Here is a 27,787-nt window from a genome sequence, read left to right on the forward strand (position 1 = left end):
CAGTAGAAGACCCACTGATTATGGATATATTTATTGGGACATATTTTAATAGAAGATAATTCACGTAGGATATCTTCAATGCATTATAAGATTTTCACTATATCTCTTCACATGTTATTCCATAACATTCTAATTGGACGGAGAAAGACTGGAATAGTTCAGAAACGTGTAGCTTTTAAGATCTGAATTAAGTTAATAGTGAGTCTTTTAAAACACATTTAAACAACTGGAAGTGTAATCACAACAAGGGACTATGAAGGAAGAATAAAAACTGCAAAAGATGCTTTATAGTCAATGCAAATACAGTACTTTGAATTATCCAAAATGTATAATGCACAAGAACTCTAAGTCATGTAGTTTACTTGTTGACCATCTGGCTACAGTTCAGTTACTTCTGCAAAAGTTGTACCTAGTAACCTTCCAAAATTGTTTTTAAATAAAGTTCTTAAATTATAGCAATAAACAAAAGGACAAAGCACACTTAAAGAATACTGCAGTTTATCAAAAGACATAAGAAATTTCAACTCATACTTGGAGAGTTATAAAAATGTTTTGGCTAAGTTATAAACATGTTTATAATGCAATTATTTGCATAACTCTAGTAATGCTAACGGCAGCTATAAGATCAGAATAGGTTTCTAAAAAACCACTAAAAACATAAAAATACTTAGTCCCATTATTTCCCTGTAGAATGTGTTAATTTATGCCTAAATTTCAGTATTTACTATATCATCATTGCTGATTTTAAGTCACATTCAAAGGATAAGGCAAAACCACCTACGAATTGGCATATTTGTTTATTTCTCAGTTTGTGAAAATGTCCTTAATTTGTTGATGTAGCAAACAAATTTCAACTTTGATTGCTATGCAAAAAAACAGAAGATAATCTGCTTTGCAATGAACTTTATATAGTTCAACTGCATACAGGCAACATGCTATATATGAAAAAGTTACTAACTGAACTACAGGTATTAAATACTGAAAAGAGTTAACAGTTTATTATAATTTATTTTATTTAACAATCTAGGAAGTTCGCAGCCATCAGCAGTTCTAGTGCAATTTCAGGTGCAATTGGGAATTCGGGAATCTCAGTGGAGCTGTTAGTGTAGCGAACCTTGTACGTAAAATACATGCATACTTTTGATAGCACATGTGAAGGTATCTCTCTAAAATTGACCTCATTGGTTTCGTTCTCAGCAAACTGACCTGTAAAACAAAAGAATTATGTATGTTATTGGCTGAATTGTGTCCTCCAAATTCATATGTTGAAGTCTTAACCCCTAGTACCACAGAATGTGACTGTATTTAGAGATAAGTTCTTTAAAGAGGTAATTAAAAGAGGTCATTGGGGTGGCAATCTAATATGACTGGTGTTTTTTTTTTTTTTTTTTTCCGAGACGGAGTCGTGCTCTTGTCACCCAGGCTGAAGTGCAATGGCATGATCTCGGCTCACTGCAACCTCCACCTCCCAGGTTCAAGTGATTCTCCTGCCTCAGTCTCCTGTGCAGCTGGGATTACAGGTGCACGCCATCACACCCGGCTAATTTTTGTATTTTTAGTAGAGACAGGGTTTCACTATGTTGGTCAGGCTAGTCTCAAACTCCTGACCTCGTGATCCGCCCACCTCAGCCTCCCAAAGTGCTGGGATTACAGGAATGTGTCACTGCGCCCGGCCATGATTGGTGTTCTCATAAGAAGAGATCCGGAAAGAGATGGGCACAGAGGGAAAACTGTGTGAAGACACGGAGAAGATGGCCACGTACAAGACAAGAAGAGAGCCTCAGAAGAGACCAACTCTACCAACACCTTACTTTTTAACCTCTACACTCCAGAATTGTTAGAAAACAAAGTTCTGTTGTTCAAGCCATCCAGTTGTGGTACTTTGTTATGGCAGCCCTAGCAAACTAATCATCATTAAAATAACCTCAATTAGCACAACATAAATTAAGGAATTCTGATTTTTTTAGTATTAATGATATAATAATTTTTTTTTTTTTTGACACAGGGTCTTGATCTGTTGCCCAGGCTGGAGTGCAGTGGCATGGTTGTGGCTCACTACAACCCCTGCCTTCCGGGCTCAAGTGATCCTCCCACCTCAGCCTCCTCGAGTAGCTGGGACCACAGGTGAGCGCCACCATGCCTGGCTAATTTTTGTATTTTTTGTAGAGACAGGGTTTTGCCATGTTGCCCAGGCTGGTCTTGAACTACTGGACTCAAGTGATTCCCCTGCCTCAGAATCCCAAAGTGCTAAGATTACAGGCTTGGCCACTTGCACCCGGCCAACAACATGAAAAAACCTTCACTAAAATAGTACTTGGGGGCCGGGCGGGGTGGCTCACACCTGTAATCCTAGCACTTTGGGAGGCCGAGGTGGGTGATCACTTGAGGTTAGGAGTTCGAGACCAGCCTGGCCAACATGGTGAAACCCCATGTCTACTAAAAATACAAAATTAGCTGGGCGTGGTGGCGAGTGCCAGTAATCCCAGGTACTCAGGAGGCTGAGGCGGGAGAATTTCTGGAGCCCAGGAGGCAGAGGTTGTAGTGAGCCAAGATTGCGCCATTGCACTCCAGCCTGGGCAACAAGAACGAAACTCCGTCTCAAAAAAAGATAGTACTTGAGATTCATCAAGACTGAATTTTAAAATTCTAATTCTCTCCCTGTGGGTTGGAAACTTAAGTAGCTTTTCCTAAGAATCTTGGTGATATGATTACTGAAGGGTGAGCAGGATGAAAAAGTAAAGCTTTTTTAAAAAAGATCAATCCAGGCAATCAAGTCTTTATGGATCATCAGGATCCCTGTGTTGTACTGAATTACCATTTAAAAATAAAGCCAGGGCACATAACGGATTTTTTGATTTGGCTTTTCTGAGAATTAGTCAATACATAAAATCACTTGAATCCAGGAGGCGAAAGTTGCAGTGAGCTGAGATCATACCACTGCACTCTAGCCTGGGTGACAGAGCAAGACTCCGTCTTAAAATATAAAACAAAACAAACAAAAAACTATTTAAACTATTTAACTATTTACCTAAAATAAGAAAAATTCTACTTAAAAGAAATGGGCTGAGCATGGTGGTTCACGCCTGTAATCACAGCACTTTGGGAGACCCACATGTAGTCTCAGCTACTAGGGAGGCTCAGGTAGGAGGACTGCTTGAGCCCCGGAGTTCGAGGCTGCAGAGTGCCATGATGGCGCCACTGTACTCCAGCGTGGGCAACCGACAGAGACCCTGCCACAAACAAACAAGCAAGCAAGGAAGCAAGCAAGCAAAAGAAAACATTTCAGGAAAGGAATTCCATTGTTTCCTCCTTCAGTTTTTTAAAAATATGATCATGTTAATGAGATCTCTTCACAAGACATTTTCCTTATCAGCATTTCATTAACAGTTTTTCAGTCATTTCTCAAAATTTCTGTAGCTACACAAAGGTTGTATCATTTAGCCTTTACATATAGGGATAAAATATTTTCTTAGCAGTCTAGTACTAGCACTGTGTACTGAATATAAAAGGCATTTCACATCTACAAATATACTTTGAGAATACAGTATTTGAGAATACAGTATTTTAAAATACTAAAATATATATAAAATGCCTTTTATATATCTGTTGGTTGGGGGTATACTGTAGTAGGAAGAAAGCAGTACAGCAGGACTCAGCAAATAATTCACAACAATAAGGTAAATTTTGGTTTGCCAATAACTAGAACTTCCTTTCTTGAATACATATCTGAAATATTACCAATAGGCACTTACTAAGCTGTTGATATCAAACATTAGTGATTTTTCTAAAAGGTGAGATTTATATAACATAAAATTAACCATTTTAAAGTGTACAATTCAGTGGTATTTAGTATATTTACAATGTTGTGCAACTATCCCTTCTATTCAGTTCCAAAACATTTTCATCACCCCAAATTAAAACCCAGTAAATCCATTAAGCAGTTATTCCTCATCTTCCTCACTCCACCCTCAGCCTCTGGCAAACACCAATCTGCTTTCTGTCTCTATGGATTTACCTATTCTGGATATTTCATATAAACGGAATCATACAAATGTGTGATGTTTTGTGTCTGAGTTCTTTTACTTAGCATGCTATGGAGGTGCATACGCACTGTAGCATGTTATCAGTACTTCATTTCTTTTCATGCAAACAGTAGTTTGAGGCTGAATGTTTTCCTGATCTTTCCAAACTAAAAATCTCCTGTTTAAATTAAAGATCAAATTTATAAAAAGCAAAAGCTCTTTGCTTCTAGCCTGCTGTTATAAAATTAATTTTTAATTAAAATTCTGTTGGCCTTTGTGATTTTTTTTTCCTAAAGTACTTCCTTGCATTGTCCTGTGGAAAAGCCCAAAAGCAATTCATCATATTCATCAGAGCCATGTTGTGTGTGTGTATGAGGAGTGAAGGGTGCAATTCAACCAAGGAGCAATGAGTGTCTTTAGCACCCAGATTGGGGCCCCTAAATACCATTTTCTACTAAAACAAAACAGGGATTTTTGGAGAAACAGCTGTTTTCAGGATTGGGGAACAATGTACATGACACGCCTAAGAAATCTTATTACAGAAAGCAGTATAACTATTCAAGACTAACGGAGCCATGTCAAAAGGACATAGGAGTTAACACAATGTGGCTCTTTCTGACATAAAAATGAAGCAAATGGAACAATCTGAGCATCAGTAAGAATGACTGCAACAGACTGAAAAACATGAAATATAAAGTCATGAATTCATGATGACATGCACTCAAGAACAAAACACTCTTTACTACTGGATGATGCTGAAGAACCAATTCATTACTCTGAAAAATTATATTTAAAAGGAAAAAAATCAAGTCTTTATCATCTTTCCCATATAGACCGTATTTCAATGTAACCAAATAGTATCTTACAGGACAATTTTAGCTAATAAACACAAAAAAATTTTACAGAATTGGAAACTCACTGTTTTGTAATCTCAAAGCAAATCTTAACAATAATCACATGAATGCTAATTCAGAGTGGGGAATTTTTAATGGATGAATCAGCCTGACAACCTGGAACCCACTGATCAAGCTTGACACTGCTAAAAGACATGATATAACAGGAATACAAGAGTGCTACCTACAAAGTATCCTTTGCCTACAAAAATGAATAGTCAAGTCTCTGGAATTTTAACTATGAGTTTACAGAATAAAAACTCAACTATAATTCAATATGAAATATTGACAGCATACAAATGACCTTGCTTCTCTGTAAAATTAACTGATGGCCTGGAAAAAAAAGAAAATGTACAGGGGAACTATTGCAGATTTTTCAAGTGAAATGGCACAACATCAGGCATGTGCTTGAAATACTCCAAAAAAGTAGGGATAATGAAACAACTTAAGATTGGCAAAATGGGCTGGGCACAGCGGCTCATGCCTGTAATCCCAACACTTTGGGAGACTGAGGCAGGTGGAGTGCTTGAGGTCAGGAGTTCAAGAACACCCTGACCAACATCTCTACTAAATGTCAGGAGTTCAAGAACAGCCTGAACCCATCTCTACTAAAAATACTAAAATTAGCTGGGTGTGGTAGTGGCATACCTGTAATACCAGCTACTGGGGAGGCTGAGGGAGGAGAATCGCTTGAACCCAGGAGGCAGAGGTTGCAGTGAGCAGAGATTGTGCCACTGCACTCCAGTCTGGGAGATAGAGTGAAAGACTGACAAAATGTTAATAACTATTGAAGCTGGATGATGGGCCCACGGAGCTGTATTATACAGTTCTCTTTACTTCTGTGTAGGTTTTAAAATCTCCATAGTAAAAACAGAAAAAGAATTGTGGCCATACACGGTGGCTCACACCTGTAACCCCAGCACTTTAGGAGGCCAAGTCGGGAGGACTGCTTGAGCCCAGGAGTTCAAGATCAACCTGGGCAACATCACTACAGAAAATAAAATTTTAAAAAAGGTGCATGCCTGTGGTTCCATCTACTCAGGAGGTTGAGGTGGGAGGACTGCTTGAGCCTAGGAGGGCTTGTGCCACTATACTCCAGCCTGGGCAACACAGCAAGACCCTATCTCAAAAACAAACAAAAAACCCCACAACAACAACAACAAAAAACAAGACAAAACCAGAAAGAATTGCAAGGGATCCCAAATAGCCCAAACAATCTTGAAATAGAAATACAAAGTTGGAAGCCTCATACTTTCCGATTTTGAAACTTACTACAAAGCTACAGTAATCAAAACAGCGTGGTACTGGCATAAGGACAGACATATAGATCAATGGAATATAAGTGAGAGCCCAGAAATACAAATATCTACAGTCAACTGAATTTTAACAAGGATGCCTCGAGGAAACAGTCTCTTCAATAAATGGTAGTGGAAGAGCCACATGCAAAAGAATGAAGCTGATCTCTTACCTCACAGGATAAACAAAAATTAACTTAAGACCAAAGACCTAAATTAAAGAGCCAAACCCATAAAACGCCTATAAGAAAACACAGGGGAAAACACAGGGTTAGACTTGACAACAGATTCTTATATATGACAGAAAAACCAAAGGAAAAATAAGTTACACTTCAAAATTAAAGCTTTGGAAGGCCAAGGCGAGTGGATCACTTGAGGCTGGGATTTCAAGACCAGTCTGGCCAACACAGTGAAACTCCGTCTCCACTAAAAATACAAAAATAAGCCAGGTGTGGTGGTGGGCACATGTAATCCCAGCTACTCAGGAGGCTGAGACAGGAGAACTGGTTGAACCGGGAGGTAGAGGGTGCAGTGAGTCGAGACTGTGCCACTGCACTCCAGCCTGGGCAACAGAGCGAGACTCTGTCTCAAAATAAATAAAGATATTAATTAATTAAAAACAATAAATAAAAATAAAAATGTGCTTCTAATGACACCATAAAAGGCACAGTGGCTCACGGCTGTAATCTCAGCACTTTGGGAGGCCGAGATGGGCGGATCACGAGGACAGAAGATTGAGACCATCCTGGCTAACACAGTGAAACCCCGTCTCTACTAAAAAGACAAAAAAATTAGCTAGGCATGGTGGCGGGTGCCTGTGGTCCCAGCTACTCAGGAGGCTGAGGCAGGAGAATGGCATGAACTCAGGAGGCGGAGCTTGTAGTGAGCCAAGGTTGAGCCACTGCACTCCAGCCTGGGTGACAAGAGCAATACTCGATCTCCAAAAAAAAAAAAAAAAAAAAAAAAAAAAATCTATGGAATGAGAGAAAATACTAGCAAATCATGTATCTGATAAGGGTCTACTACTGAGAATTAATAAAGAACTCTCACAATTCAACAACAAAAATACAAACTACCCAATTCAAAAATAGGCAAAATACTTGAATAGACATTTCTCCAAAGGAGATACAAAAATGTCTAGGAAGTGTATTAAATAATGTTCAACATCATTAGTCATTAAGGAAATGCAAATCAAAATCACCAGATAGGCTGGGTGTGGTGGCAGTAATCCCAGCACTTTGAGAGGCCGAGGAGGGCTGATCACTTGAAGCCAGGAGTTTTCAAGACCAGCCTGGCCAACACAGCGAGATCCCGTCTCTACCAAATATACAAAAAGTTAGCTGGGCGTGGTGGCGTGCACCTATAACCCCAGGTACTCTGGAGGCTGAGGCATGAGAATCGTTTTAACCTGGAAGGTGGAAGCTGCAGTGAGTGGAGATTGTGCCACTGCACTCCAGCCTGGGTAAGAGTGAGACTATCTCAAAAAACCACCACCACCACCACCACCACTAAACAAACAAAAACCCACCAGATAACCACTTCACACCCATTAAGATAGCAGCTTCACGCCTGTAATCCCAGCACTTTGGGAGGCCAAGGTGGGCGGATCACCTGAGAGGCGGGTGGATCACCTGAGGTTGGGAATTCGAGACCAGCCTGACTAACACGGAGAAACCCCATCTCTACTAAAAATACAAAATTAGCCAGGCATGGTGGTGCATGCCTGTAATCCCAGCTACTCGGGAGGTTGAAGCAGGAGAATTGCTTGAACCTGGGAGGTGGAGGTTGCAGTGAGCCAAGATCTGACCATTGCACTCCAGCCTGGACGAGAGCAAAACTCCGTCTCAAAAAAAAAAAAAAAAAAAAGGACAATAACAAATATTGGCTAAGATGTATACAAACTGGAACCCTTGCACACTGTTGGTAGAAATGTAAAACAATTCAGCCACTATGGAAAGAGTTTTGTGGCCCCTCCAAAAGTTAAACAGAATTGTCATATAATCAAGCAACTACACTCCTAAGAAGACATCCAAAAGAACTGAAAGCAGGTATTCAATTATTTGTACACAAAGGTTCACAGAACTATACATGGTAGCCAAAATGTGTCAACAACCCGAATATTTATCAACTGATGAATAAACAAATTGTGGTATATTCACATCTGGCTGAATGGAATATTATTCAGTCATAAAAAAGAAAGAAGTACTGTAAATGCACCACATAAATGAACCTTGGAAACATGAAAAATAACAAAAGCCAGATACAAAAGGCCATATACTGTATGATTCAATTTATACAAAATGTCCAGAATAGGTAAATTAGAAAGCAGACTGGTGGTGGTCAGACACTGAGGGTAGAGAATGGGAAGGGATAGTGACAGCTAATGAGTATGGGGCTTGCTTTTGGAGTAATAAAATGTTTTGGAACTAGATAGAGATGATGGCTGCAAAATATTGTGAATGTAGTAAATGCCACTAAATTGTACACTTTAAAACAGCTGCTTTTACATTATGTGAATTTTACTTCGAGAAAAAAATGTTAAGAATAGAGATCTGGGCTGGGTGAGGTGGCTCACGCCTGTAATCCCAGCACTCTGGGAGGCTGAGTCAGGTGGATCACGAGGTCAGATGAGACCATCCCGGCTAACACAGTGAAGCCCTGTCTCTACTAAAAATACAAAAAATTAGCCAGGTGTGGTGGTGGGCACCTGTAGTCCCAGCTACTTGGGAGGCTTGAGGCATGAGAATTGCTTGAACCTGGAAGGCGGAGGTTGCAGTGAGCTGAGATGCCACCACTGCACTCCAGCCTGGGTGGCAGAGCAAGACACCATCTCAAAATGAAAAAAAAAAAAGAATAGAGATTTGGAAGGTGGCAACTTGTAAAGATAAACTTTTTATCTAGCTAGGAACACAAATCACCAGTCTGTGGTTAAAAGGCTGACAATGGGCCGGGTGCAGTGGCTCATGCCTATAATCCCCGCATTTTGGGAGGCTGAGGCGGGCGCATCGCCTGAGGTCGGAAGATCAAGACCAGCTAGTGAAACCCTGCCTCTACTAAAAATACAAAAAATTAGCCAGGCATGGTGGCAGGCGCCTGTAATCCCAGTTACTCGGGAGGCTGAGGCAGAATGACTTGAACCTGGGAGGCGGAGGTTGCAGGTTGCAGTGAGTCGAGATGTCACCACTGTACTCCAGCCTGGGCGACAGAGTGAGACTCCATCTCAAAAGAAAAAAAAAAAAAAAAAAAAAGGCTGACTATGGAAACTAATGTAGGGAAATCCATTCAGTCTTGTTGAAACGTATAGAATAAATAACTGAAAACAGAAAATGGCAGAAATCAATTCTTTCCCATGGCAACATAATCAAGCCAAAGGCCAGGCACGGTGGCTCATGCCTGTAATCCCTGCACTTTGGGAGGCTGAGATGGGCGGATCACCTGAGGTAAGGAATTCAAGACCAGCCTGGCCAACATGGTGAAACCCCATCTCTACTAAAAACACAATAGTTAGCCAGGGATGGTGGCACACACCTATAATTCCAGCTACTCGGGAGTCTGAGGCAGGAGAATCACCTGAACCCAGGAGGGGAGGTTGCAGTGAGCTGAGATCACACCATCGCACTCCAGCCTGGGCAACAGAACGAAACTCTGTCTCTCTCAAACAAACAAAGAAAAAAACAAAAACATAATCATACAACAATGTTAGAAGACTTACTCTCTTTAAATGCTGAATCATTTAATTCAACTTACAAACATCCATCAAACATTAAAAGTGAACATATTCGAAGAAAAAGACAGAACTGTGCTTACCTGGGCCACTCAACATGGCTTTTATCGTGCCTGATGTTAATGCATGTTCTCTTTTTACAATAAATTCATGGCCATCAGATGATATCAATTTGACATACATGGCATCAGGGCCTTCACAGCCACCATAGGTTTTCTCCTCTCCATCTAAAGTAAAGTAAGTAGTAAAACAATTTTTGAATCACACAATGTATTAAAAATAAACAGGTTTGGTCAGGCGCAGTGGTTCACGCCTGTAATCCCAGCACTTTGGCAGGCGGATCACCTGAGGTCGGGAGTTCAAGACCAGCCTGGTCAACATGGTAAAACCCTGTCTCTACTAAAAATACAAAAATCCAGCCTGGGTGACAGAGCAAAACTCTGCCTCAAATAAATAAATAAAAGGTTTATTAACAAGGTTAATATTTGAAGAACTCAGACCAGAAACATTTCTGAAAGGTATTATAATAGTCACCAAGACTTTAATAGTTTTCAACTCCTTGTTTTATACTTCTCTATAAACATCTTCCAATATCAGAACAAACTGTAGATTTAAGAATGCTACTTCAGTGAAAATTTACTAGTATTTTTCAAGGAGGTATCAACAGTTGTTTTGTAACCAAAGCAGCCCATTCAAATTTGAAGACTAAGATGAAATATTTAAATGGTATGACTTTAATTCTGTCACCTGAAATATTCATTTTTAAAAATAAGATGTATAGCAGATGTACAAATCAGTGTTTATATGCCATGTGAGCTCAACTTCCTTTGACAAGCCCCACATTCTAAAAGTTAAGATTTCTTTTACTCAGCATTTCACACTTGATGGTTAAAAATAATGATCAAAGTACACATTTAAACAATACTCAGTTTAAATTCATGCAAGATTAAAAGTAATTAATACGGACAAAATATTGGTCCCCAAAAAAACCCAAAGCTGACATGAGGAGACAGAGTACACAGATGTTACTCTGCTACCGCCATTGCTGCTGTACTGGCTTCAGTCACAGTAGCCACATACATAGAGTGTAAAAGTTACATACGTGAGTAAAAATCTCCTTAATTTTTACAATTTTGTACTATAACAGAATTTTAACTTTTATAATTATTAACATGTGAAATAAAATAGCTTACGGTTTATTCTAAAAACTTAGGAAGCCCTAGAAAAAAGCAGAAGGATGAAGAAGTACTTCCAGAAGGAAGCAGAAGTACTGTTCGGCCACAGATACCCATTTGTTAAACAATTAATTCAGAAATCTCTAAAATCAAAATTAATATAAATCTCAAAATCCCACATGTGCTACCACTGCCAAAAATATTTGAATCAAATCACAACAACCACACAAATTTAAATTGAGGAACAGTCTTTGAAGTAGAAAACTATTTAGAGACTAAAGAGACAAGTTAATGCAGTATGATAATTTAAAAATGTTTTTATCTATCCATCTATAGTCATCCATCCATCCACCCACCCACCCGCCTGCCTATTTATTTATTTATTTATTTTTTATTTTTTGAGACGGAGTCTCACTCTTGTCGTGGAGTACAGTGGCACAATCTTGGCTCACTGCAACTTCCCTCCACCTCCCAGGTTCAAGAGGTTCTCCTGCCTCAGCCTCCCCAGCAGCTGGGATTACAGGCACCCATCACCATGCCCGGCTAAATTTTGTATTTAGTAGTAGACCATATTGGCCAGGATGTCTCGAACTCCTGACCTCAAGTGATCCACCTGCTTTGGCCTCCCAAAGTGCTGGGATTACAGGGATGAGCCGCTGCACCCGGACTAGTTATTTATTTATGGTTTATTTTTTTTAAGAGACAGGGCCTTGCTCTGTTACCCAGGCTGGAGCGCCGTGGTGCAATCATAGCTCACAGTAACCTGGAACTCCTGGGTTCAAGAGATCCTTTTGCCTCAGCCTCCAAAGTAGCTGGGAAACAGGCATGCACCACCATGCCTGGCTTTGGTCTTTGTTTTTTTAAAAAGGGCTTCTGTTCCATGTAAAACGTGTAATAAATATTCATCTATGTTATGTCATCTTATGTTATGTAATAAATGTTCATCTATGTTATGTTGATTTAATTCTCAGACCCAGCCAGGACCCTAAGGGGACTGAGATGGAGTTTTGCCAACTCTACAGTATGAACACACACACATACACACATACGAAAGCAAATGTGGCAAAACATTAACAATCTGGTGAAAGCTATGTTAGTATCCTTTTTTGTCTAATTTTTCATAAAAAGCTGGAGGATCCATAAAGATGTAAGTAGTTTCTAAATTATAGACTATTCAAGCACATAAATTTTTAGTAGTTTTTGCCAACCTCTAAAAAGAAAGTAATAATGGTTATTATTTCAATTTATGCTTCTAATATTTTTTGCAACAGAAACCATTTCATGTTTGTCGTGAAAGTTTCAAATTTCTTAAGGTAAAATTACTCACTAAAAATCACAAATTGGAGTTACCACGATATTATTACTGATCTGCCTATCAGGAATATACAGTCATGCATTGCTTAATGATGGAGATACCTTCCAAGACAAGAAATGCATCATTAGGCAATTTTGTTGTAACACAAACATCCTAAGAGTATACTTACTAAATCTAGAGTGTACTTACACCTAGGCTATATGGTGTAGCCTACTACTCCTAGGCTACAAACCTGTACAGTATGTTACTGTATGAATACTGCAAGCAACTCTAACATGATGGTATTTGTGTATCGAAACATAGAAAAGGTACAGCAGAAATATAGCACAAAAGAGTTTAAAAGGTGTACCTGTATAAGGCACTCACCAAGAATGGAGTTTGCAGGACTGGAAATTGCTCTGGGTGAGTGGTGAGTGAATGTGAAGGTCTAACACAGTACTATACTACTACAGACTTCATAAATACTATACACTTAGGCTACAGTAAATTTACCTGCTCAGGCTGGAGTGCAGTCACACAATCACGGTTTATTTCTGCCTTGAACTCCTGGGCTCACTCAAGCAACTCTCTTGTCTCAGCCTTCCAGGCAGTTGGGACTGTAAGTATGAGCCACTGTACCCAGCATAATTTTTCTTTATATCCTTACTCTATATGCTTTTTTCTATTTTAAAAAATTGTAATTTTTGTTCTACTTTTTAAATATTTTTGTTAAAAACTAAGACACAATCACACATTAGCCTAGGCCTACACAAGGACAAGATCATCAAGATGTCACCGTAGGCAACAGGAATTTTTCAGCTCTATTATAATCTTTATGAGACCATGTCACACATGTGGTTCAACACTGACTGAAACATCATTATGCAGGGCATGACTGTGTAGTAAAAATAAGCTGTTGATATGGACAACTAATTTCAGTCTACTGAAATTTCACTTGTGTTCACTGATTTTGAAGATCTCTGAAACAAAAAACCGGTTTCTACTAGTTAAAACACAAAATTAATTATCTTTAGCTTACCCATTTTGTTCTTATGAAATTCTACTTTGCTTCCCCAGGAACTTTAGTAGCTTCCTGAAAATATAACAATATCATATTAAGATTAATGTTGTAAGAGACAAGTTTTCACTCACTGTTATTTAATATGTCCTTGGTGTTAAAAGTTTAAGAACTCTCCCTCCTGGTTACATTACGAGCTCACCATTCCTACACAGCAAAAACACTGCACTTTAATAAAATCAATTGAATACCAAAATGCTTTGAGAGCTTAATCAGTTGGTACTTTTGAATTGGAAAAAGACTACTTAAAATAGAAACATAATCATTATAAATTGATTGGGGGTAGGGTTGTTGAAGAGGTTATAAGTATGACATGTTAAAAGTAACAGACATGTAAAAATGTTCATTCCATTAAAATACATACACAGAACATAATTATCAAGAAAAAACTGCCATACTGAGGTGTTCTAAGGCAGAGGTCCTTTATTCTTTTTCTAGGTAAAGGACTCTGCTGAAAATCCGAACAAAACTATCAGTCCTGTTGTATAACAAAGAAGTTGGCTGGTTTCTGATCCTCGTTTTGAGATACGGCCTCTAAATCCTTGGAATTTCCCTGGTGATGCAAGTCTCTGCTATTCATCATGGGTCCTGGTAGTTTACGTTAAACAGGTAACTCACAGTGGGCCTTTGGATAGTTTAACAAGAGGACTAAGGACAAAGGGTTCCGAGATGCCTTTTTTGATATCACCATCACCTCCAGTTGGAGGTGTGCTGAAGACTGAGCTCAGTCTTGTTGCTTATGACTCATCAATCATGTCTACAGAATGAAACCCCAAGAAAATCCCTGGACACCAAGGCTCAAGTGAGCTTTTGAGGTTAGCAATGCTCTGTACACCTTGTTATGGTACACATCAATGTGCTGGAAGGATGATGCATACTGACTTAACACAGGGAGGACACAGCAAGTTCTGGATCTTGTATTTAGTACACAGTAGTAGACAATAAGCAAATATTTGCTTGAATGAATGGCATGATATAATAACCAAGGACATGAAGTAACTTCCATGAGAATAAAAAAGCACAGGGCTGGGTACAGTGGCTCACACCTGTAATCCCAGCACTTTGGGAGGCCGAGGCAGGAGGACTGCTTGAGCCCAGGAGATTGATACCAGCCTGGACAATATATTGAGACCCTATCTCTAAAATAAATATATACATAAATAAATAAGAAAAAAGAGAAGTCTTGCTCTTTACTTAGATAAGCATACACATACATATTTTTATGCTTCCATCTCTTCCATATACAGGCTACCTAAGTTTTGAAATTTAACAATAAAGTGGTTAAAAATTTACAATTTTTTGAGAAATTATAAATTTGACAAAATAACAAGATGATTGCTAAAGAAAATGTTTCACTTTCTCAGTAATTTGTATTTTAATAATATACTACAGCATTTATTCAGAGGAGGACCTTATTCATACTGATACTCTTTTTTACGTCATTTACAGAAAAAAGCATTTCCTAACTATCCAGCTCTAAGAAATTCCTGACAAATTTTATTTCTGGCATTAAGAGAAGGATCAAGGCCGGGCGCGGTGGCTCAAGCCTGTAATCCCAGCACTTTGGGAAGTCGAGACGGGCGGATCACGAGGTCAGGAGATCAAGACGATCCTGGCTAACATGGTGAAATCCCGTCTCTACTAAAAATATAAAAAACTAGCCGGGCGATGTGGCGGGCGCCTGTAGTCCCAGCTACTAGGAAGGCTGAGGCAGGAGAATGGCGTAAACCCGGGAGGCGGAGCTTGCAGTGAGCTGAGATCCGGCCACTGCACTCCAGCCTGGGCAGCAGAGCGAGACTCCGTCTCAAAAAAAAAAAAAAAAAAAGAGAGAAGGATCAAGAAAATGAACCATAACACTTCAGAGCAGAAAAGGAACTTGCAGGTAACCTCTCTAATGCCTCAGGTTTGAATAATGTCATCCATGTAGAGAGGCTAAACAATTTGTTTCAGGTAGTGACAGAGCAGGAGTAGACATCAAATCTTAAGTCTAGAACACTTGCTAAGCATGGAGACAGATATTCAAAAATACCTTTTTTTTTTTTTTTTGAGAGGGAGTCTTGCTGTGTTGCCCAGGCTGGAGTGTGTAGCGTGATCTCAGCTCAGTGCAACCTCTGCCTCCCAGGTTCAAACGATTCACCTGCCTCAGCCTCCTGAGTAGCTGGGATTACAGGTGTCTGCCACCATGCCTGGCTAATTTTTGTATTTTAGTAAAGACCAGGTTTCGCCACGTTGGCCAGGCTGGTCTCGAACTCCTGACCTCAGGTGATCCACTTGCCTCAGCCTCCCAAAGTACCATTTCCAATGCGAAATAAAGCAGAGAAAACAGGCAGCAGTAACAATGAAATACGATGAACATTTTGCAGGCCTAATAAGTGGTAAACATTGTACTAAATGCCTTATATACATTATTTTATTTATTTATTTGTTTGTTTGTTTTGTTTTGAGACAGTCTCACTCTTTGGCCCAGGGCAGAGTGCAGTGGCGTGATCTTGGCCAACCTCTGCTTTCTGGGTTCAAACGATTCTTGTGCCTCAGCCTCCCGAGTAGCTGAGACTACAGGTGCATGGGATCATGCTTGGCTAATTTTTGTATTTTCAGTAGAGACGGGATTTCACCATGTTAGCCAGACTGGTCTCAGCTCCCGACCTCAAGTGATCCACGCAATTCAGCCTCCTAAAGTGCTGGGAGTACAGGTGTGAGCCACTGTGTCTGGCCCATCTTATTTAAAAACAACTCTTCCATAAGGGAATTATTCTGATTTTAGAGATGAGCAAAACTGGAAGAGTCTGCTACTTGCTCAAGGCTTCTACAGCTTAAGTGGCATCATTAGGATTTAAACCTAGGTAGGTTTGACTTCACAGCCCACATTCCATTCCTTCCATTATTGCCTACTGCCACAGTAAAAAAATTCTGGCTCCAGTTAAACTTAATTGCCACAATTCCCAACAGCTACTGATGTAAATCCTCAAATAGTTCTCTAAAATTTAAAAATAGTACTGTCATTTTATGATATTACACAATTTAAGAATTCACAACAGCCATTATTATTTTCTTTTCATTATACTGCTTTGTAATTACTCTTTTAAAAAACAAGAAAAGAAAAAACGCTAGAAAGATTGAAGTACAAGAATTTCAAGGGCCAACTCTTCTACCTGGAAAATCTCTAGAATAAAACATTGAGGATGTTTATTTAACTAGCAGTAGCTAAGCAACAATGCAAAGTCACATCTTAGGAGCCCTTTGGGTAGCAACAGTTTTTCTACAGAGTTAATGTAGTAAATCAATTCCATCATTTTATACAATAGAGATTAAGCAGAGGAAGAAGAGACCCACCCTTTCTCCCAACATTGAAAGGGAAAATCAACATTAAGAGTTAAAATTCCTAATTCTTAGGTAGAAGTTAGAAATATTTAAAATATGATTACGTTTAGATAACCCATACGTTATCTAAAGAAATCTAAGTTTGAGGAGACAAAAATCTCAGCTTGAACATCTATTGCATGACAGAGCTGAATTCTGGAAATATGAATTGGGCAGGTAAACGCCAGTCATAAGGGAATCGTTGGATTGAGAATAGTTCTAGGCAGAAGAAAGAACATGAACAATGGCCTAAGACGTCATTATGCTTTTAGGGTGTTACATATAAACATTAATCTCTTCAAGTTTTTCTGTGTATGTGTGTGTTTAACAACAAATACTTTACAGATCACTCACAAAAATACACTACAGATTAAAGACTCAAATGTAAAAAATCCACGAACTCTGGAAAAATACCAGAAAAAAGAATACAACTGGCTTACACAGGTATAAAAATGCTTGATGGGGCTGGGTACATGGCTCATGCCTGTAATCCCAGCACTGTGGGAGGCCGAGGTGGGTGGATCATGAGGTCAAGAGAAGGAGACCATCCTGGCCAACATGATGAAAACCCATCTCTACTAAAAATACAAAAATTAGCTGGGTGTGGTGGCGGGAGCCTGTAGTTCCAGCTATTCTGGAGGTTGAGGCTGAGGCAGGAGAATTGCTTGAACCCGGGAGGCAGAGGTTGCAGTATACCGAGATTGCGCCACTGCACTCCAGCCTGGCAACACAGCAAGACTCTATCTCCAAAAAAAAAAAAAAAAGGCTTGATGGGCTGGGCATGGTGGTTCATGTTTGTAATCCCAGCACTTTGGAAGGACAAGGCAGGCGGATGACCTGAGGTTGGGAGTTTGAGACCAGTCTGACCAACATGGAGAAACTCTGTCTTTACTAAAAATACAAAATTAGCTGGGTGTGGTGGCACATGCCTGTAATCCCAGCTACCCGGGAGGCTGAGGCAGGAGAATCGCTTGAACCTGGGAGGCCGAAGTTGCAGTGAGCCGAGATCGTGCCATGGCACTCCAGCATGGATAACAAAAGCGAAACTCCATCTCAAAAACAAAAACAAAAACAAAAACAAAAATTAGCTGGGTGTGGGGTGGCGTGCGCCTGTAATCCAGTTACTCTGGAGGCTGAGGCAGGAGAATTGCTTAAGCAACCTCTCGGGGGCAGAGGGTGCAGTGAGCCGAGATCGTGCCACTGCTGCCCAGCCTGGGTGACAGAGCAAGACTCTGTCTCGAGAAAAAAAAAAAAAAAAATTACAGGACACAGGCATCTTATAAAATTAGGATACCTAAAATAGTAGTCTCCCAATTATGTACCCACTACCATAACTGTTAATAATATATGCGAGTGTATGAAACATGTACAAGATTTCTGGAATTTCGTGTTTCTTAGAACAGATACAGTTGTTTGAAGATGTTAATTATTTGATATGTCCTCAAATTTCCTAGCATTAAAGCTAGCTGCTCTCTTAGCATTAAGACTCTGAGTTTCTGAGCTCGTTGTTTCAGTTTTGTCTTCAGTGGCAGTGGGTCAAAGAGGGAAGTTCTCTGTTTTTACTAAGAATTCTATCAGGTCATTAAAGTAAACACACTTCTATCTTGAGGGGAGCTCTAAAAAAAAATTAAAATTAAAACACAAAGTAAAAGCATTGATCTCAATTTCCAATCTGTTTCTGACAGCTAATACTTAGTAACAGCTGAACTGTTCTTCCAAATGGTCAAACTTTTAGTAATAAAATGACAACTCATCTAGTAATACCCAGTAATCAATGTTATAATATCTCATTAGCAGGGTCTCGATTTCTAGTAACACACTCTCATAAATGCCAGTCCTATGATCTGTCATGTATTGTGGGGCTTAAGGAATTTTGATCAGAAGAAATCTCTGATACTTAAGAACTGTATTTTAGACCAGCCACAAATGACCAATCAGAAATATGACATATGGGCCAGGCGCGGCAGCTCATGCCTGTAATCCTAGCACTTTGGGAGGTCAAGATGGGTGGACCACCTGAGGTCAGGAGCTCGAGACCAGCCTGACCAACATGGTGAAACCCCATCTCCACGAAAAATACAATAATTAGCTGGGTGTAGTAGTGGGTGCCTGTAATCCCAGCTACTCGGGAGGCTGAGGCAGGAGAATGGCTTGAAGCCAGGAGGCGGAAGTTGCAGTGAGCCGAGATCGTGCCACTGCACTCCAGCCTGGGTGACAAGAGTGAAACTCTATCTCAAAAAAAAAAAAAGAAGTATTACATATGGTAGTGCGGACTGCAACAGGCAATCACAGTAATGTTAAGTGGTCCCTGTATAGTGAATGATGGTTATTTATATTTTGGTGGGCTGCAGTCATTTCATATCAAATTATAAATGGCCAAAAAAAACCAAAAACAAAACAAAACAAAAAAACAGACTTCCTGAATCCTTATACTGGAAAAGTGAGTGAAAGTGTATGGCGAGAAAGGACAGTCTCTTCAACGAAGGAAGCTGGAACAATAGCCATATGGATTAGAAGCTCACTGTTAAACCATACACAAAAATCAATTTCAGATGGTTCACAGAATTCAACTTAAAATGCAAAATAAGGCTACCAAAAGAAAACAAATTATTTTCATACCCTCACTGTAGGCAAAGATTTCTCAGCGGCCAGGTGCAGTGGCCCACACCTGCAATCGCAGCACTCTGGGAGGGAGATCACTTGAAGTCAGGAATTTGAGACCAGCCAGGCACTCCAGCCTGTACAGAGCGAGACTCTCTCAAAAAACAAAACAAAAATCTCAGGAAAGATGCAAAAAGCACAAATTGTAAATGAAAAACTTGATAAACTGATTTCTCCAAAACAAAATTTCTGTTCATCAACTACCACAGCTGGGCATCATGGCTCACACGTCTCAGCACTTTGGGAGGCCGAGGCAAGCCGAATATTTAAGCCCAGGAGTTTGAGACCAGCCTGGGCAACATAGTGGTGAAACAGTTTCTATAAAAAATAGAAAAATTAGCCGGGCGAGGTGGCGGGCGCCTGTAGTCCCAGCTACTCGGGAGGCTGAGGCAGGAGAATGGCGTGAACCCGGGAGGCAGAGCTTGCAGTGAGCTGAGATCTGGCCACTGCACTCCAGCCTGGGCGACAGAGCGAGACTCCGTCTCAAAAAAAAAAAAGAAAACTTAGCTGCATGGTGGTGCATGCGTGTAGTCCCATGTATTTGGGAGGCTGAGATGGGAGAATCACCTGAGCCCAGGGAAGTTGGGGTTGCAGCAGGCCATGATGGTTCTACAGCATTACAGCCTGAGCAACAGTAAGACTCTGTCTCAAATACAAACCAAAACACCCCCTCAAAAACCAAAAAGAAAAATGACAAAAATGAAAAGTCAAGCCACGAATCGGAAAAAAATATTCACAACACATATCTGACAATGGCTTTCCATCCAGAGTAAATTAAAAAATGCCTGTATATCAATAAAAAAAATCCAATTAAAGTTGGACAGAAGAATTGAATGAACACATTAAAAAGTGCTCAACATTATTACTTATCAGTGAAACGAAACTCAAAACTTCAACGAAATACTACTATACAGCCACCAGTATAGCTAAAATTAAAAAGACCATCAACATTAAATGCTGGATAGGATGTGGAGCAAATGAACTCTCATACACTGCTGATGGGGAGTCCATCATAATAGGAGAATGGATAAATAAGCTGTGGTACATTCATACAGAGCAATACTATTCACAAAAAGGGATGATCTACTGATACAACACGGAAGAATATAAAAATATTACACTAAGTGGAAAAGCCAAACAAAAAAGTATAAACTGTATTATCCGATTTATATAAAATTATACAACAGGCAAAACAAACCAATGATGATAGCTCAGCAAGTGATTAGAGAGGAACATTCTAGAGTGATAAAAATGTCAAAACTAAATGGTACAATTAGCATTTCACCATATGTAGGTTATATTAAAGCTAGAATTCTTAAAAATGATAGCATTTCTGAAGTTTACTTTACCTTAACTCCAAAGATACCATCACTCTAGGATGGTTTTCTGCCTAATTAAGCTTTCAAAAGTGACACCAGTAATAAAATTAACCCAAATTCTCTAGATATGCAAATACTAACAGAGAAGGAATAAGAGTTGGTCATCCCAAAGAAAGGAAATATGAGACTACAAATCTGCAACAGAAAATCTGTTAAGTGAACAGCTATAAAAGGAAAGTAGCCTTTGATCTGGGTCTCGATGGATGGAGGTTTTTTTTTTTTTTTTGAGACAGAGTCTCACTCTGCTGCCCAGGTTGGAGTGCAGTGGCGCGATCTCAGCTCACTGCAAGCTGGTAGAGGTATTTTTACCAGGCAAAACTGGAAAGCGAGGGAGATCCAGGCAAAGTGAACAGTATGACCTGAGTCAGACAGCTTGGGGCACATAATGCAATTCAGTGTTGTTGGAAATCAGTTTACAAATTCATTCATTCAATAAATATTTACCAAGGGTTAGTATGCTAGATGCTCGCCTAGGCACTGGGGACTGAGATGAACATAACCAAGATTCCAACCTTATGGGAAGAATGGCGGGGACAGAAAACCAAAATAAAATAATTCATACAGCATGGTGAAGAACTAACATTAACAGAGACGTGAAGAAAGCAAGGGAATGAGTCACAGATATCTGAAGGAAGAGCCTTTTATGGAGGGAGAATGGCAAGGAGACCAGTCTGGCCAGAGGAGTGAGTCAAGAAGAGAGTGTAGGAAAATAGGAAAAGAGGTGAGAGTTTGGGAAGTTGGACTTTATCAAAGAGGGAAACAGCGATACACATAAGGAGCACACATTGAGATACTGACTAAGCCATGGGTCTTTTTTTTTGAGACGGTTCTTGCTCTGTCACCCAGGTTGAAGTACAGTGGTGCAATACTGGCTCAGTGCAGCTTCAATCTCCTGAGCGCAAAGGATTCTCCCACCTTAGCCTCCTGAGTAGCCTGCTACCAAGCCTGGCTAAATTTTTTTTTTTTAAGTAGAGGTCTCCCTGTGTTGCCCAGGCTGGTCTCGAAATAAGTTCAAGTAAACCTCCTGCCTTGACCTCCCAAGGTGCTGCAATTACAGGTGTGAGCCACCACACCCAGTCCAAGACATGGGTCTTGAATGCCTTAATAGTAAACAACGCTACAGAGGAATGTATTCCTTCTTTGCTACATTACCCTGTTTCATCACTCCCATCTATCCTTTTGCTGCTTTCTATCATTTCTGAAGACTTGATTTCAGCCCTCTATATAATGCAGTGCTTAAAATCAGTCAAGCTCCTAGCTATATCACTGTGGGAAAACTAACCTAATCTTTCTGTGCCTAGTTTCCTCAACGGTATAATGAGGATAATACAGCATCTACCTTACAGAGCTGTTCTGAATAATAAATTGCTTTACATATAAAAGCACTCACAATACTGCCCAGCACACATTAGAACACTGGCCATTATTCTATTTTTGAACCAGAGGTTCATTCCCATATGTATCAAGGGCCTACCATGTGCCAGGCACTGCTCTACATGTTTGGGAGGAATCTGTGGACAAAATAAATCCAACAACCTCTCCTCCACCCGTATCCTGGAATTTACATTTTTAGTGTGGTGGATGACACACTAAAGGACCAGAAAGTAAATACTGTTTGCTTAGCAGGCTGTAAGGTCTCTGTTACAACTATTCCAACTCTGCCACTGGAGTGCAAAAGCAGCCACAGACAAGATTTAAACGATTGAGTGTGGCTATGATCCAACAAAACTTTATTTATGGGCCAAAAAAAGGTAAATTTTATATAATTTGCTCTTTCTTTTTGTTTTTTTAAGACAGAGTTTCACTATTGTTACCCAGGCTGGAGTGCAGTGGCGCAACCCTGGCTCTCACTGCAACCTCCGCCTCCCAGGTTCAAGTGATTCTCCTGCCTCAGCCTCCTGAGTAGCTGGGATTACAGGCATGCACCACCACGCCTAGCTAATTTTTTGTATTTTTAGTGGAGATGGGATTTCACTATTTGGTCAGGCTGGTCTCAAACTTCTGACCTCAGGTAATCTGCCCACCTTGGCCTCGAGAAGTGCTGGGATTACAGGCGTGAGCCACTGCATTCAGCCTATAATTTTCATGTTATAAAATACATATTTACTTCGAATTTTTGTCCAACTATTAAAAAATTTAAAAACCATTCTTAGCATTCTTAGCTTGCGGGTAGTATAAAAGCAGGTAGTGGGTCAGATGTGGCCTGTGGTTCTAACTTGTTGACCCTATTCTAGCGGGTTCTTAATCTGCAGTCCCCCACTCCTCCAGGTTCATAGATAAGCAGCAGAATCCCAAATCCTTGAACCTGTAAGCACAATTTTGTGCCTATGTGCAGTTCAGGGTAAGCAGAATGAGGAGGTCCACAGCTTTTATCTCTTATCATAAATTAAGAACTAGCCCTGTTGAATGAAAGTCAACGGCTACCTTACATAGACCTGAACCCATCTCCACATCTGAATTTCTACTCTGTTAGGCATTTCTATCTTGAGACTCAGGTAAATTAAGTGATAGGACTTCTGTTTCTTCATCTTCCAAATGAGAGAATTGGACTCAATTATGTCCAAAAGTCCACTCTGGCTCCACTATATCATGACTAAATCCATCTGAAATTCATCCTTCCCTGACAACCACCTATAACTCAGCTTCCCATGTTTATTACCCAGAGTCGCCCTCCCACAACACAGAACTTAAGGGCTCCAGAGTACTGCATATTCTCACTGAGTCTGTCTGCCTCACCCCTGCAAATGACCTAATTATTCTCTCAAATAATATCTACAAACCCCCTTGTTTCAGTTTTAAAATTATGAGCAGATATTCCCAACTTATAATGTGTATTAATCATAGATTCTACATATTATAATTAACAGAACCTTTAGAAAGATTGGCTAAAAATAAACTGAAACCAATCACTTCAGTTGCCTTGTCTCTCCATCTTCAGCGTTCCTGTTTTTGTATAACATACATTTTGTCCACCCTGCTATTTCAAAATATTGAATAAAAACTGTCCATCCTACCAAAGGTCAATCTTTCCACTTAAGCAATGATTGCTATCCCCTCACCTAACTAAAGACTCTGCTATGGCCATTATTTCCATCCACATACCAATCTACCATCTACTTCTTAACTTATTCTGATCAGCCTTTTGGCCCACCAGTCCATGTTAGGGGTTCTTATCAAATTTCAACTACTTCACTTAGTCACAGGGTCAATCTTTAATGCTCATTTAGCAGTGTTTTATACAGTTGCCTACTCCCTCCATCATGAAACATTTTTTCCTTAGTACTCCAGATGTCACACACTCCTGGCTTTTCTGCTTGCATTACTGTATGCTCCTCTTCTGACTGGAGTGCTCCCAGTCATCTGCCTTCTCCATTTAACATTCTCTATTTGATGTCCTCCAGACTACAGGTTATCATCTATAAAATATGACTCCCAGTCATCTCCCTAGTTTTTCTGAGTGCCAGTCGTGAATATACAACTTTTCTACTGCACATATTCTCAGGTGCCTACTAGTTATCAAACTCAGTAATTCCCATACAGAACTTCTGATTTATCAATCTCAGAAACTGATACTCCCTTTCCAGTCTTCCACATTTCAGTACATGCACTGCTGTTTACCCAGATGCTTGACAAAATGATTGGTTATTCAAAAAACTTTATTTATTTATTTATTTATTTATTTATTTATTTATTATTTATTTATTTTATTCCTGGGAAGAAAGCTAAACCCATTTGGTTCCAGCTTCAAATTACATTCCAAATCAGACTACTACTCACTTTCAACTCTACACTTGTAGTTCAAATTACCATATCTCAACTGGACATTTGATTTACTTTCCTGCTTACCACCCTGATCTTGTCTCCCACCACTCTTCCTTCACTATGCTCCAGCCACACTGGCCTTTTTGGTATTCCTCGAAATCAGTCAAGTTCACTCTTACCTCAAGGTCTTTGCATTTGTAATTGCTGTTGTCTCAAAAGCTTTTAAATTCTCGTCATTTAGATCTCTAAGTAAAACTTCAACTCGTCAGAGAGCTCTTCCTTCCCTGATGATCCTACCAAAATTAGACACCCCTATCCCAGTCACTCTAACCCTTAACGTTGCTATATATTTTTTTCACATTTATCACTTCTTGAAATTATACCCGCTTACTTACACGTATCCTTTCTTTCCTCAAGTTCCTTGACAGCAGGCCTAGAATAGTGCCTGGCACTTTGTAGATGCTCAATAAATATTTCTTGAGTGAATGTACTATTATTTTCCTAATCGCTGAGGCTTGAAATTCAGGCATTACTGGACGGGCTTTTTCTGCTCTTACTTAATAACAGAACAATAAAGAATTTAGGATAGCAGTTTAGCTGAAATGCATTAACACATAAATATGACCATAGCCGGCCAGATTTGGTGGCTCATGCCTGTAATTCCGGCACTTTCGGAGGCCAAGGTAGGAAGACCACTTGAGCCACCCAAACAAAAAATAAGCTGGGTGTGGTGGTGGGCACCTATAGTCCCAACTACTAGGGAGGCTGAGGCAGGTGGATAGTTTGAGCCCAAGAGGTTGAGGCTGCAGTGAGCTGTGATCATACTACTGCACTCCAGCCTGGGAGTGCAGAACAGAGTGAGACTCTGACTCAAAAATAAATATGAGCATAATAGCAAAGACTTTCTTGATTATTTTCCAGTACTAAAAAATCTACCAAAAAAAAACCAGATAAACATTTTAGAAGATTTAAACAATTAAATATCACTTTAGAACTTGATGTATAGGACTCACTATAACTTCTGGCTGTGAACTAGTGCCTATTATATTAGGGAATTACCATCTAGTAATGCATACATGTATATTTTTTGAATGGTAGTTATTAAATTTCATATTTAAGTAAAAGAGGAACGGTCATTTAAAATTAAACAGGGACCCCAAATCATCATTGGCAAGAAACAATAAACACCCATTATAGTACGTACCACAGCTATTTCGTTGCCATTGTATCTCCAGAATGAATAAATCCACATGTAAACTGCTATGTTTCAACATGATTATAATGTAAATGAGATCAGAGATTTGTCATTTTAGGTCAATGAACAGAAAAGGAAACAACTTTCGGGGATCAAAAAGCAAATATGGAGCCGAGTGGGGTGGCTCATGCCTGTAATCCTAGCTCTTTGGGAGGCGGAGGCGGGCGGATCACCCGAGGTCAGGAGTTCGAGTCCAGCCTGACCAACATGATGAAACCCCATCTCTATTAAAAAAAAAAATTACAAAATTAGCTGGGAGTGGTGGTGCGCGCCTGTAGTCCCAGCTGCTCCATAGGCTGAGGCAGGACAATAACTTGAACCCCGGGGACCGAGGCTACAGTGAGCCGAGATCACGCCACTGCACTCCAGCCTCAAGATAGAGCAAGACTCCGTCTCAAAAAAAAAAAAAAAAAAAAAAAAAAGGCAAAGAAAAAGAAAAAGAAAAAAAAAAAAAAGCCAAGATGGCAGTTAAAAAGTGAGGTTTTAAGACACTAAAGAATTTCAAGGCCATGCGCAGTGGCTTACGCCTGTAATCCCAACACTTTGGGAGGCCGACAGAGGGCAGATTACTTGAGGTCATGAGTTCGAGACCAGCCTGGCCAAGCCAACATGTCGAAACCCCGTCTCTACTAATAATAGAAAGATTAGTCAGGCGTGGTGGCATGCGTCTTGGTCCCAGCTACTTGGGAGGGTGAGGCAGGAAAATCACTTGAACCTGGGAGGCAGAGGTGGCAGCAAGCCGAAATCGCACCACCGCACTCTAGCCTGGGCAACAAGAGCAAAAGTCTGTCTCCCCCGGCCCTCTAAAAAAGAATTTCGGTTTTCTACACTAAAAGCAATGTGGAGTAGAAATGCTCACTCTAAAATGGCACAAACTCCACAGTTATATGTTACTAAATAGATCTCAGTTCCTTAAGAGAAACTCAGTGGGCACAATATTTCACCCTAGATACCTCCTTTCAGACAAGACTGGACGGGCAATAGATGCACGAAACCCCCAACTCATGAAGTCGAGCATAGATCAGCCAACGAGTTACCCAGAAGGTAAACTTCTCGGGTATTGCAGCTGGAAGAAGCGAGAGACCTCTCCTTGGGCTAGGAACTGGCTTCAAGAAAATAACGAATCTGAGCGGACACGAGGAAAGCAGTAAGAAAAAGCGACAGGGCTACCATGCTCCTAACTCCACCCTCCCGCGCTCAGCCCGGAGAAGGCCCAGTCTCGCTGGCTGCTGCCCCTCCTTCCACCTCTTTCCAAACCCACCGAGCGGCGCCAGGAAAGGTCCCGCCGCCATCCCCTCCCCCAAACCAGGGGCTGGGAAGGCCCAGAGAGGTTAACAGCTTCCGTTCCTTCCCCGCCCAGAAGGGAAGGGGTGGGAAGTGGGATTGCGAGCTCGTCCCGTCTCGGCCTCCCTCGCCCTCCACCCTTACCCGGAGCTCCGTTTTCGCCCCAGCCCGAGACTCAATCGTCAGCCCCGCAGCCACCGCAGCCGGGTCCCCGCGTACTGCCACAGCCCCTATCCCAGGGCGGCCCCCCCGCCCCCAGCTGCCTGCTCCTGTGGGTTCCGGGGCAGTCGAAAGAATTACTTCCGCTGGGTCAGAGCAGCTTTCTGCGACGCGCGGGAGATCAGTACCTGGTGAGGCGAGGACGCAGAGTGCGTCGCTCACTTCCGTCTGGAGGTAGTGCGTAGCGCCCTACTCTCTTCCCCTATAGTAGGCCAGCCTATGAACGACACCGGCAAATTTCGACCAATCCGAGTCTAGCTCTTCTGGATTCCCAGCATGCAGCGCAGACCCTGCTCCAATTACTGTAAAGACGCATCCGTAGAGCCGAGACAGCACTGCATTCTGGGATTTGTAGTTTCTCTGGTGGATACCGTCCGCCTTGGGAC

At 40.6% G+C, this 27,787-nt stretch overlaps 1 protein-coding gene across 6 annotated transcripts; it reads right to left on the minus strand.

The window, feature by feature from the left end:
- Positions 1-481: 481 nt before the first annotated feature.
- ELOC (elongin C) lies at positions 482-27,617 on the minus strand. Of its 6 annotated transcripts, XM_010365994.1 has the most exons (5): positions 27,160-27,193; positions 25,848-25,903; positions 13,443-13,496; positions 10,018-10,161; positions 482-1,206 (listed from the first exon to the last, which is right to left on the minus strand). In XM_010365994.1, exons 3-5 carry the CDS (start codon positions 13,444-13,446, stop codon positions 1,016-1,018), a joined length of 339 nt encoding a protein of 112 aa, XP_010364296.1. In that variant the 5' UTR covers positions 13,447-13,496; positions 25,848-25,903; positions 27,160-27,193; the 3' UTR covers positions 482-1,015. The 6 variants fall into 6 exon arrangements, with proteins under 6 accessions (XP_010364296.1, XP_010364294.1, XP_010364293.1 ...); XM_010365992.2 differs by lacking the exons at positions 25,848-25,903; positions 27,160-27,193 and adding an exon at positions 27,530-27,617; XM_010365991.2 differs by lacking the exons at positions 25,848-25,903; positions 27,160-27,193 and adding an exon at positions 27,327-27,481.
- Between the last annotated feature and the right edge of the window lie 170 nt (positions 27,618-27,787).

Source organism: Rhinopithecus roxellana, chromosome 9, assembly GCF_007565055.1.
Source record: "Rhinopithecus roxellana isolate Shanxi Qingling chromosome 9, ASM756505v1, whole genome shotgun sequence".
Taxonomy (NCBI): domain Eukaryota; kingdom Metazoa; phylum Chordata; class Mammalia; order Primates; family Cercopithecidae; genus Rhinopithecus; species Rhinopithecus roxellana.